Source organism: Alternaria rosae (assembly GCF_020736505.1).
Source record: "Alternaria rosae strain MPI-PUGE-AT-0040 chromosome Unknown BKA58scaffold_8, whole genome shotgun sequence".
NCBI lineage: Eukaryota > Fungi > Ascomycota > Dothideomycetes > Pleosporales > Pleosporaceae > Alternaria > Alternaria rosae.
This window is the reverse complement of record NW_025763577.1, coordinates 1069830-1081982: the sequence shown is the minus strand read 5'-3', so window position 1 is coordinate 1081982 and position 12153 is coordinate 1069830. Positions and strand designations below refer to the sequence as shown.

General features: G+C 54.1%; 6 protein-coding genes across 6 annotated transcripts; 3 read left to right on the top strand and 3 right to left on the bottom strand.

The window, feature by feature from the left end:
• Window positions 1–234: 234 nt before the first annotated feature.
• On the top strand, window positions 235–2096 carry BKA58DRAFT_320886 (uncharacterized protein; the record flags this gene model as incomplete). Its single annotated transcript, XM_046167783.1, has 2 exons — window positions 235–1263; window positions 1311–2096. 2 exons carry the CDS (start codon window positions 235–237, stop codon window positions 2094–2096), a joined length of 1815 nt encoding a protein of 604 aa, XP_046022683.1.
• A 292-nt stretch (window positions 2097–2388) lies between these two features.
• Window positions 2389–3620, top strand: BKA58DRAFT_390044 (F-actin-capping protein subunit alpha). Its single transcript, XM_046170803.1, has 3 exons — window positions 2389–2509; window positions 2572–2846; window positions 2956–3620. The coding sequence occupies exons 1-3, from the start codon at window positions 2456–2458 to the stop codon at window positions 3440–3442; spliced, it is 816 nt and encodes a 271-aa protein (XP_046022682.1). The 5' UTR covers window positions 2389–2455; the 3' UTR covers window positions 3443–3620.
• Window positions 3621–4246: 626 nt separating this feature from the next.
• BKA58DRAFT_226621 (uncharacterized protein) lies at window positions 4247–4828 on the bottom strand. The gene has a single exon (XM_046166379.1). It carries the CDS (start codon window positions 4694–4696, stop codon window positions 4394–4396), a length of 303 nt encoding a protein of 100 aa, XP_046022681.1. The 5' UTR covers window positions 4697–4828; the 3' UTR covers window positions 4247–4393.
• An 846-nt stretch (window positions 4829–5674) lies between these two features.
• On the top strand, window positions 5675–6289 carry BKA58DRAFT_320264 (uncharacterized protein; the record flags this gene model as incomplete). The annotated part of the gene is made up of 1 exon (XM_046167760.1): window positions 5675–6289. A coding segment is annotated over one exon (615 nt), but the record flags the coding sequence as incomplete, so codon positions are not given.
• Window positions 6290–6967: 678 nt separating this feature from the next.
• BKA58DRAFT_226599 (mitochondrial carrier domain-containing protein) lies at window positions 6968–8284 on the bottom strand. Its single transcript, XM_046166378.1, has 2 exons — window positions 7161–8284; window positions 6968–7104 (listed from the first exon to the last, which is right to left on the bottom strand). Exons 1-2 carry the CDS (start codon window positions 8159–8161, stop codon window positions 7056–7058), a joined length of 1050 nt encoding a protein of 349 aa, XP_046022679.1. The 5' UTR covers window positions 8162–8284; the 3' UTR covers window positions 6968–7055.
• A 1592-nt stretch (window positions 8285–9876) lies between these two features.
• Window positions 9877–11681, bottom strand: BKA58DRAFT_343729 (zinc-finger of the MIZ type in Nse subunit-domain-containing protein). Its single transcript, XM_046168386.1, has 2 exons — window positions 10382–11681; window positions 9877–10306 (listed from the first exon to the last, which is right to left on the bottom strand). The coding sequence occupies exons 1-2, from the start codon at window positions 11456–11458 to the stop codon at window positions 10055–10057; spliced, it is 1329 nt and encodes a 442-aa protein (XP_046022678.1). The 5' UTR covers window positions 11459–11681; the 3' UTR covers window positions 9877–10054.
• Between the last annotated feature and the right edge of the window lie 472 nt (window positions 11682–12153).

The window sequence follows — 12153 nt, the reverse complement described above, 5'->3', positions numbered from 1 at the left end:
AGCATGGTTCACCCATGACGCTGGCTTGCACGTGACGATGGGCCCCGCTTCATGACATTGACGTTCAACGGACGGGCCATTCACCAGTCCCGACAATTTGACTTTGATCACAGCGCGTTGCTGAGAGAATGCGTTTCAGGTCGCTTCCTGTCATATCAACCTTTCACCTCAATGTTGACGATGACGCCAGACATCGGTAGCGAGCGCAGTACCGCCGAACAGCGCGAAGGGGCCATGCTGGAGTCGCAACCTCAACTGGCGACAACGCCGTCAAAGACGAATTCGCCCAAAGCACGGTCTCTCTCGGACAGCACGCCCCGTCTTGAGCCCTCTCCGAAATTCCGCGAACCCGCTCGCATGTCCAAAGATGATCAGACCATCGTCGCCAGCCCCAGTACACCGCGTCGCCCAGACTTCCTCTCGCGAGGCCTGTCGCTGCAAATGCCTGCGCGAGAGTCGCCCATGCCCAGTCCCGCCCACTTCGCTGCCCGTGTGCCCCTCTCGCCCCAGCTAGATTCGCGCAATACCTACGCGTCGCCTGCTTCTGTGCTGCCCCGACGGTCGCGCGGTGCCGAGTTCTCGAGAGCCTGCACCAACCTCCACCACTCGACGCTCCCCGACCAATCCTCGCCGGATTCCTCGCCGACAATCACGCAGAAAGGTATCAAGATACCGCCGCGGAAGCCTCGCTCGAACTCGATGCTGTTTGACTCGCCCAATGTGAGCATGCAAGGGGGCTGGAGCCATGGCGATAGAACCGCTCCGTCCAGCTCAGTCGGCAGCATCAACATGATGGGTTCGGAGGACTCTAGTAGCTCTTCGGACGAGGTGGATCCACTAGACCCTGAGGACAACGACGACCCCATGATCATGACCCCGCAGGCGAAGACCAACACTCTCTTCCCAGGACTCAATACCGGTAACGCTTGGTCGAACTTGTTTTCGCCTGGTGGACAGCCTAACTTTGCGAGCATGCATCGGGCAAGGCTGCGCAAGGGTCGAAGCCGGAAGAGCTCGAGCTCGGCCAGCGGACACAGCTCCATGGCAAGCCCTGGGCCAGCATCGCCGCCAAATGGCAAAGACACGGGTTACTTTGCGCGAGAAGCGGCTATGCGGAAAGCGGGGTCGCGACGAGAGAGTTTGTCGCTCTTTGCCAACGACCTTCACATCTCGTCTGGTAATGACAGCGGAGACGAGGGCGGTAATCTGCCCCAGACTCCAGGTGTGGTGAGGAGGGTTGTCACACGCAGAGGCAATCTGCTGGTATGTATCTCCCTTGGTACGCAGATATCAAATGCTGACTTTACTAGCCCAAATCGAGGCAATTCGGTCGCATCCGAGCGGAGCTATTCGAAGAAGCCGCACCCGTTGACAGCGAGTTCCGCCGCGAAGCCGAGATCATCCGACAAGTGAGAGAGAGCGACACAGATCTGGAGCGGCCCTCTGTCACAGCACAGTCATCGCCCAATCTACTACCCACAGTACCAGGGCTGGACGGTCCGCTCGAGGGTGTCCCGGAAGAGGGCAGCGAGAGTAACATGAGTCTGGACGGATCAACGTCCAAGGGACTTTTCGGTGCATTTGGTAGTCTTCACAGTGGTCGCAACTCGATAAGCAACGGCTTTTGGAACCAACGCGCCGCACATACTCCACCGCCATCCTTCCCTCGCGCAGAGTCATCCGCAATGAGCGAGGACATGAACATGGACTCGCCCTCTATGAATGGCGGAGCATCCCGAGCATCTACACCAGGTCCAATGCAGCCCCCCACAGCAGCTGAGGCCTTGAAGAAGTCGAACAAACGCCGACGGGACGACGACTTTGACGAAGCCTCAATCAAACGGCGTGCAGTCTCACCAGGCCTCAGTGTTCACAATAGCCCAGTCATCTCGCAGTCGCCCGCACAGAGGGACAGCAGTCTTTGGGGCACGAATACCAAAGCCAGTCGGGAGACATCGATCAGCGGTCAGTCACACGGTGAGCGTTCAAACAGTGGAGGCAGCATGAGCATGACGCCGACATTGGGCCCAAAGCGGATAGGTCTGCAGGGCATGACAGATACTAACGACGGCTTGATGAAGATGAGCATCGAGTGATGGCTATATGTGACTTCTTGTGAGATATTGTTAGCATTGATCAAGGCTTAGCGCGGCGTTTCAGGGTTAATGAGGCCAACGATGGTTGCTCGATATATATATAGATACCCATTGTCGATTTCCGAATTCAATCTGAAGCAAGAACTGCGAACATCGTCCGCGTGCGCTGCGATGTTGACGTTGCTTCCTCCGCAATCGACTATGGGCACATGGATATTTGACCCCTGTTCGCCTTGCTGGCCCTTGCCCCACTAAGCGGCTGCGCGCCTCGACGTCCGCCCGCAACTCCACGACGCGCCTAACAATTGAGACAACCACAGAAACGCACACACCCTCTGCTACATAGGTAAATCGCAGCTATGTCACGAACAGCAGCTCTCTCCTCCTTCATCGACAGCGCGCCACCTGGCGAGGTACTTGGCCCCACCAAAATAGAGCTCCCCTCACACCAGTACACCTGCTAACAACATCACAGCTCGCCGATGTCACCAAGGCAATCAAGTCAATCCTCGGCGACGAAGCCGTCCAAAACGAGCTTTCGCCTGCCTTCCAAAAGTACAACGAGGAGCAATTCACCACAACGAAGCTCCCCGGCGGTAGCACCGAGGTCCTAGTCAGCCAGTACAACTCATTAGGCGACGGCCGCTACTACGACATAGACACACAAAGCTCCTTCGACTTCGACCACGCCACAGGCAAAGCCAGCGCCGTGCAGAGTTACGTCGTAGAAAGCGCACAAGAAGAGCTCCTGTACGTCCCGCCCCCGCCAAGCCAATACCTCGCGCATCCCTCGCGCACACCCATTGGCTACCAACACACCCATGCCGCATAAAAGCTTAACCTAACCTCACCCCAACAGCAAGAGCCTAAACAAGTCCCTCAGCACCCACGCCTCAGAACACTACCCCAAGTCCTCTCACGGCGTATACCCTGTGCCCTCCTCCCCATCCTCCCTCGCCATCATAACGGTCGCAAACAAGTACTCCCCCACAAACTACTGGAACGGCCGCTGGCGCAGCTCCTACATCTACGACACTTCCTCCGGCTCCATCACCGGCAGCATAAAAGTCGACGTGCACTATTACGAAGACGGCAACGTGCGTTTGCTTACGACCAAGGAGGTTAGTCTCAGTGCGGGTGCCAGTGCGAATGGAAGCGAGGTTGTGAGGAAGATTGCGGCTGAGGAGAAGAAGTATCAGGAGGATCTTAATAGGGCGTTTGGTAGTCTGAGTGAGGGCGCGTTCAAGGCGCTGAGGAGGCAGTTGCCGATTACGAGGCAGAAGATTGAGTGGGAGAAGATTAGTGGCTATAGGCTTGGTCAGGATATTGGTGGTGGGAGGAGGTGAGAGGTTGCATGTACGTATTGGGCTTGGTTTGGTGGTGGGTCTCGTTGGTGTCGGTGGAGGAAGACACATTTAGTGTGTAGCTTTGAGTACTACAGAATTACTGAACGTGATGGCTATAGCACACGGTCTGATACTCGTGGCTCGCTCCTTTTCCCCCGCGCTTTTGCCTGCTGGGCCACAAGTGGTACCTTGGAACGTCTCCGATACATGCGGTTCGTCCCTTTCGCGCTTCCTCTATTGTCACTATTGGTCTGCTTTTCATGGATCACGTTGTCGCATGATTACGTTGAACCTATGAGAGATGCAAGCAGGCTCATCCTTTCCATGTTGTCTACTTCGTGGTCTTTGTTCCTGTTTTTCTCGTCTACATACTTGGCTCTGTGATGTCACTGACTGGCTAATGGAGTACGTACGGAGTACTACTGCTGCTGCGTCTACCTCGACTCATACTGATCTCCAAATTCCAGTATAGAGGCTATCATTTTTTCATGAAGTGGAATTCGTACGGAGTATGATAAGGCTACCAAAGCACTGTAGTCGCTGAGAGAAGATATGGCCTTTATCATATGGTGTAGACGCGTGACCCGGTTAGATGCTGCAGGGCATGAGTTTCTACTGAAGTAGCTATTCACCTAAATGTGAAATCGAAGGCGCACGCCAGTCTTTCACAGACATGCGAGAATCTATTACTAGTCTAGTCTGATCACGTGAGCCGTCCACGTGATGCCCCATTACATAATCCGAGTGGACGGGAATGTAGGGTCCAGCCCCTAGCGCCGAGCTTCCAATTACTGACTTCAACCCCAATAATCTTCGAAAACCTATTGCCAACTCAGCCACGGCCTTGGAATGGGGATGTCAACGATGACATCATGTGACGCCGAGAAAACAGGCTTGTAGCGACAGAAAGCATGTTTGTACGCATGCGACGTATGGATGTACGTTCCGATGTTATTCTACTGGCCAAGGCGAAAGACTTCCCGGCAGCAGTCTGAATTGGAGGCGTTTACTTCCCCCGTCTCCATTGCGTGAAGCCCAAGTTTTGGACTCCTCACTTTTCAACCTTTTTATAATGCTTGTGTACAAGTTTCGCGGCCCGCCTTGCAACGCTTGTGCGCTGTTCACGGCATCCTCGTCAACGTCAACGCAGCACGAGCTGCCGATAGTCTCGAATGAGCAAAGCGGAGTAAGGGTCTTCGTACTCATGCTCCAGAACTGGCCGTCGGGTCCAACGAAGTCGGGACCCCAGGACATGGCAGAGTTCAACTCCGAGAGTTGCAGAGTCCTGCAGCTGTTCGGCTGGACCAAGCAGAGAAGTTGTTCTTGAAAGCAGCAGGGACATCATCCTTTCAAGTATGTATGGCTCAAGGCTTTGTCACTTCGAGTTTTTTCGAGTCTGAAGGGGTATGCTGTATCCATTGATGCCAAAGAAGACCTCACGATCTACGTATCATACGATCCATCAGCAAGACTTTTAAGCGTGCCGCTCCGGCTGTACAGCACGCACTATGATTGGCTCTCATCGCCGTTGGCATCTTTTCTTGGGGAGATCTTGGCGCTCTACCAAGACAGGTATCTCGGCAGGAAACAACTGTTGTATGCAGTTGGAGACGTGCTCACCGCGTATAATCAATTGTAGGGTGTGATTGAGGTTGCCTAGAGCTATGACGTCACACCTAGCGGACTGTGCCACATAAGCATATTGGCCCATGTGGCGAGCGGAAGCTTGGCGAAGCAATCCCAAGCTGGGCGCCGCGTCTAACCATATTGGAAATCAATAGGCAAATGCTGGAAAGGGCATTCCAGCTCAACCGGGCACCGCCTGACGGATACCGGCTCATGCATCATGTGGTTGCAATCTCATAGATGAGGATGAGGACGATGTCAACTCGGCAGACTGTGATTCCAAGGTTCTATTATGCTAGGCCTTCTCGCAGAAAATACCACATCCGCATGCACAATCTGAGACTTCTCTGCTTCTCCTTCTCCAAAAGATCGACTTACTTGCAGGCCATCACTGACGGGGTACGAATCACCCTTGAAACTATCATTCTTAGCAGACTATGCATCACTCTCGTGTAGTATCTCTCCTAAAAGGTGCTAGTGGACTGACATCGGTCGCTCTATTGCTGTTTTTGCCCAACGCCCACGCCTACGAATATGAGATCGTAGGGTACCTATCACTTACTCTGTGTTTACCTGCAGCCCATGAATTGACTCCAAAGTGCCAACAACTTGACAGTTCGCTTCTTCCAGGAGAGACAAGACGAAACCTGCTCTTTCCGCAACAGCAGTAGCGCGTTGGCTTTCACGACGTCAACCGTCCCTCTCGGAGAGTACTGTTTCGAGATGGAAGATGTCTTCGGTGGAAACACCACTCAGGGTTTTGCGAACACAAGCTGGGCCTCTGGGCAGCTTCCAGGCGAAGTAGGCATTTACTGGGCAGTCGAAAACGCCGATTTATACAGCCCCAAGGTGAACTACACCAGTGTTCTGTATCATCTGCGCCCGGTGCTATCTGCTGACACGAACGAGCACACGGATCGCTCAGTATCTGTTTATCCGGCCAAAGGCTGCGAAACTTGGGATCCTACCAGCAAACTTCCGATAAACCCCCCTGTTCCATGGTATGGCTTCAGCTGTTGGGGCGAAGAAGAAGGCAATTGCGGTACTTCGGAGTATGGTGCACGTAGCTTTCGCATCCTGCCAGCTCAAAAGGAGAGCGATCTAGCAGGCAAGTGTATAGTATTCGCGGAATGTGGTGCGGCTATGAGTCTCTATACGTCCTCTCGTACCATCGTTGGCGCCGCGTTGAGTGCGTCTATGGTCATCTGGTCTACCCTGTAGCCATGATGGTTCTTTGGCAGCTTTGGACCTCATGAATCTCGTCGCCTTCGTTACTAGTTAGCTCCTTGGCAGTTGCAATACAGCTATGATAGCGCAAACACCTCACAAGACCGCCTTCGCTAGGACTTTGATGACCCAGAGACGGCAAGCCAACCACCTCTTCCGCAATTCATGCGACTTATGCGCAAGGCGCTGCTCTCGAATGGGAAATATCCTGACTCCAAGAATCCCACCCTAGCCGAGGACATGTCAAGCGAGGTGTAGCTGGCTGATCAAGGTACCAATATCTCTCGATACACACTACAGTACAACGCCATGTTTCATACCTTGAACTCGCGATCGTTATGGAGCGTCACTCAAAGTCATGAGCATACTCAGGTAGAGATCAGTAGTTACAGAATCATTCCGATAACAGAAAGCCTTTCGCCGACGCGTTGCATTGAAGGTCTACTCCAGTACTTTCCTCTAGGAAAAAACACTCTTGCTAGATTAGCTACTGCGACGTATCACGTCGCGAAACACACATTGGGACATCCGTATAGTGTTAGCATGCGTACGTGCGCGAACAAGGCAGCATACCATGTACATTAGTCCTGAGCAATCAACGGACGCCACCGTTGAGAGGATACGTGAAGGAACGACGGTCCAAAAAGAAAAGACAATGCTAGAACAACATCGATGGCGATAGCAGCCACGTGTAAACGCCATGAAAACCCCACTCCCAACGCCTCATCCCAATCAAAAACAATAGTTCATCTCATCAACCTCATTTCGTAATAAAGCCCAAGTAATCAGCAACAATAAGCGTCACCATCCTATCACTCTCGTTAGCACACACACCCCCACATGAAGCCAAAGAGGGAAAACTTACGCATGCGGCGCAATACGGACATAGTACGTTCCAAAGCCACGGTAGAACCTCAAAAGCCCCTCCTCCTTCGCAACCTTCCTGAAGCAATCAAACATGCCCTTATACGGCATAGTGCCATCGGGCCCCTTTGTCTGTTTCTGTAACCTCGTCTTCATAAAGTCAAACGGCAGCGACAAGAACGACGCAAAGAAGCCCGCGACAGCCGATGCAGTAAGAGTTTGTGTGCGCGACGACAACGATGTGTTCTTGAGTTGCTGTTTAGCTTCAGAGAAGAAGGCCAATTGACCGAAGTTGAGGGCCATGGCGCGGACGACGGTCGGGTAGCTGCCGGCCCATAACCGCGTGACGCCTTCTTGCTTGCTAATGCGGACGAGGGCGTCGATGACGGACGTGTAGTTTGCGCGTTGGGCGGCGGGTTTCAGGCCGTCGGATTGCATGCGGATGAGGGCGAGGTCTGCTGGGTTGCCGACGATGGCGGCGAGTCCTCCTGCGGCTAGTCCCGCACCTGCGCGCTCTTTGAAGCCGATGGCTGTGCCGTTTTCCTTGGCGCGTGCGGTTAATTTCTTCATGAATGTGTCGAAGAAGCCTAGGCGCGCGGTTGTGTAGACGGCTTGGCGCAGGATTCCCGCGCTGAGGCCGGTGTAGAGGTCTAGGACTTTGCCTTGGGCGATGATGTCGCGGAAGACTGTGACCGGAGTGGGTTTGGGGCCGGTCTTTACTCCTTCTCCGGCGAGTTGTAGGCGCACTTTTACCATGTCTACGGGTTGGATTACGGTTGTTGCTGTCATGCCTGCGATGCCGCCGTTTACGAAGGGCAGTGCTGCGCGCATGAAGGGTGTATGTAGGAAGTCGGCGGTGGCCTTCTTGGGGTTCTCGGCGGCTTTGGACATGGCGGAGGATGCGTCGCTTAGTACAGCTTCTGAAGATTGCTTTGCGTTCTCGAGGGCGCGTGCGGCGGGCATCTTAAGGGATTGCGAAGTGGCAGCTGCTGTTGTTGACATTGCGTTGTCAGTGACAGCTACGCAGTCTTGATATGTGAATAGATAATGCAGGAAAAGAGGATCTGTGGGGTATATCGCTGTCGCTATGCTGTACTGGAAATAGACCAAATGTGAAGAAAGACTGTAACTAAGAAAGTAAGAAAGCCCACAAAAGAGACTCCATGGCCGGGTCTATATCCCAGCAGGATAGCACTACGACGTGCGTCCGTGAGGTATTGGCAGAGCCTCAGCCTGAGACGCAGTTCCCATGCGCCTTACACCGCGGCCGTGGACGTCGCAAGCTAGCCGGCTACGACCTAGATGTACAGCTTCGCTCGGCGCACAGGAAAGAATGCCATCGGACATGTGTGCATTTCCGAAAGCACGCGCACGTGCGATAACCCTTCTCTTTCCGATTGCACCCGCGGCGATCGCATTGTGGATGCTCAAAGACGGTGAAGAGGAAGATGGGACGTTGGGTGCGTACCTCGTGCGCTGACGTCTGTGCGGAGGATCCAGTCCGCGTCGGAGAAGTGGGGTGTGGGTCGCGGGTTTAGTGGGTAGGGTGGTATGCGCTCGACTACCCGCTCCCTAGCATCAAACGACTATGCGACGATGCAGCTTGGATTGAAGTAGCAGAAGAGACGAAGTTATGGACGAGGCTGTGAGTGAAGAAGCTTGGAGGGCAAAAGCAGCACGATGATCTGTTGTTCTTAGTTGTCAACAGGCCCAGCCAGTCGACCGGTGCCATGAACTGAGGGGTGGGCTGCGTTTCCCCGCATCGCAGAGCTGCCCAGCGAGCCACTGATATGAACTGCTGCTCGTCCTACCAGATGCCAATTGCTGTTGGACCAATCGGGTGACGCTGATTTCTTGAACTCTGATGCCATTCTTACTTCACAGGCTCCCATGTTGAAGTTTACCGTGCACGGCGGAGCGGGACGAGCTGGGGCGCATTGATGTCGCGTGTCCATGCCATCCGGTTTCCCTTGCACCGTTGAGGCTCATACCATTGCGCACTGTCTTGCTCGAGTAACACACGATCTTCAGGCACCGAGTATCCCGTTTCCAGTGCGCCACATGCGGAACCGCTTGCATGTGAGCGATGACGTTTGTTGTAACGGCAGCCTTCGGCCAATCCAACGATCGCAACTTCAACACAGCGCATCCTGTCACATGTCACGAACAATACTGTGAGAGCCTTGGGAGACCTGTGCTGCAGTATACCACGTTGTGGTTGCGATACCCTGTTACTAGGCGCAGTGACCTTACTGTGCTTTTCCGGATGAGCATGCGATTTCCGCGAGCACAACGTGCATCCATCCGTGCGTCGTTCCAACCCGACGTGCGTGCACGCACATTGCTTTTCATTCGTTGAGTATTGATATACCGCCATGTCGCAGATCGGAATGGACTGGCGAGATCGCTTTCTTTTGGGCGGGATTCAGGGTCCTCAGCGCTGGACGGGACGGTGCTGAGGCCCTTTGCCCAGGTGCGCGGTTGAAGTTGCAACCACCAGTGACCCGAAGGTATCCGCGGCCGAAGACATTCTGAGTGACGACAGGCTGTGGAATACTTTGTTAGCGGAAGAATTTTACAGCGAGATTTCATGCAGGGCTTCAGATCTAGGCCGACACGATGTCCGTGGGTGAGTGGAAGGTCAGCCAGTTTTCGGCACAGGGTCGGGAATGTGGAGGCGCCCGGCCGGTCTGAACGCCTGCAGAAGAAACGAAAGGGTTGCGAAGGTGCTGTTGAGAAGATTGATGCCTGACTACGGGACAAGTACTATGCCGCATAGATTGCGCGGCCTATCTGATGTCTCAACATATTCAGCTGAAATGCAACTACGTATTTGCACCTTTGGATATCATTGAGCCCATCCGAAATCGAAACGCCATTCCCATCGTGCATAGGCTAAACCGACATCTCGCTATCGCTCGGAGATCCGAGGTCCTCGACAATGCTTGACTCTGGCGGCTGTTGAGGCCCCGAAGCCTGCAGTCTCGAAGCCGATCCAGACAGATCGTCGCTCCCATCGACTTGTTGAACTTCATCAGGAGCTTGCACGTCTTCATCGGAGTCGTCACCTTCAAGTTCAGCCGCCAACATGCGCTTGATTCTGCGAGCGATAATAGTGTCCTTGCGGACGTCGTCTTTGGTGAGCATCTAAGAAGTAATGTCAGCACAAGTCTGCATCGGCGCGAGTAGCCGAGGGCATTAACATGCGACAATTAGACTTACCTGTTCACACCCATTGACCGGACACACAATAGCTTTTTGGCCGTCCACCCTGTGAGGGCCCGATCGGATCATATCGAGAACGGCATACTTCTCATAGGTGTGAGGACACTTCGTGCTTGTGTAGGGCTCCTTGAACTGCTGGAATGTGATGGGACACCTCGTGCTGATGGTCGCTTTGTCTACTATAATGTCATCGTCGTCGTCGAGGTCGCCTCGTCGTGTGTCCGTAATGCCAGGCGCTGGCGACCCGGACTCATTGAACCAGGCGTCCTCATGACCTAGTGTAGGACCCTCGTCGCCATACTTTGCATCATGTACCGTACGCTTGAACTCGCGGTAATCGTTATTGCGTGCATAGCGCGCTGTGTAGGATAGTGATGTGTAGGCGTCCTTGTCGCGCTGCATGCGATCTGCAAACAGCTCGCTCGCACCTGTGAGGGCTACACGAGAGCCATCGAGTGGTGTGGGACCGGGTGTAGGTCTGTCCTCCATCTCCTCGTCGTCACCCTCGTTTTGTGCTCGCTGGCTCGCTGCCTGAGTCTGGGTTTGCCGTTGTGTCTCCCGCTGCGACATCTGTGTCCGATATTCGTCTGCCAGTTGCGCAGGCGCAGTGTTCCTCAACCACTCCAACGCTTCCTCGATGCGCTGCGCAGCGACACCCGAATCGATGATGGCTCGCATGCTTTCCTCTAGCTTTGTGGTAGCTACATCGACATTCGTCTGGAGCTCTGCCATGGTATGCTCTTCTTCCTCTCTGTCCTCCAGACTCTTGCCTACGTCCCACTTCTTCTGTCGCCGCTCGATGTATCCAGCATGATCGCGAAGCATGTCGTTGATGTTTGCCGCTGTGCTTGTGACATGCTCAGTAGCCTGCTTGTTATGCCTCTTGATGTCGTTCAGGTTACGGCCTTGTAATTCCCTCAGGGCTCGCGTCGCTTCTGTATCGAGGGGATGGGATGGCTTCTTGTATGGTGGAAGGACGTCTGCGCTGCGGTTGCTGCCAGCGGTTCGGGCTGGAGTAGAAACCCCAGACGGGCGACTAGCAGATGGCCGCGTGGTTCGGTGTCGAGAGGCCATGTTGTCCTGTTCAGTGCGATTTCGCTATGCGAGTGCTATGTAGCGCTGTCGCGTTGGGCAGAGATGGCGCGAGACACGATGATGCGGGGAACGCGTTGGGCGAACTACTTTGGGACTAGTGTACTCGCCAGATCACGTGGCGCACGCATTCCACGTGTTGTGTCGTACCTGGCCAAGGTCTCGATCATCAATCGAGTGTTGATCATGCATGTGTAAAGCAATCATACATTCGCGAGTATTGCTACTAGGGAGGCACTGCAGAAGCGAGGTCCGAGTCACGATTTGCTTACTGGTCGTCCTCCACGATTCATGGATGTAGCTTTGCGGCACAGCGAACTATTCTCGGAAAGTAGCTGCAAGAAGCCATCTCGTCACATACCCTGCACCTTTACCGTTTCTCTAATCCTGGGTCAGACTCTCGGCAGTCATACAGAGCCGGCAAATGGAGTGGGTGCCCAGCCGGATGCATACCGCAACACCGGAATCGCAGGATCACGGTCAGATCATATCTGTATATACCACGCCTTTCCCAAGCCTTTCCCAAGCTGTCTCCAAGCTATTCCTGGGCATTTGTCCAAGCATTCTCCAAGAAACCTCCAAAAAACCTCCAAGTAACGGGCTATTTCTGGACGTTTGGCCAAGCGCTGGTGGTCAGATGGGCGGTCTCTGACTTGGCGTGGTCGTACAGAGGGCCT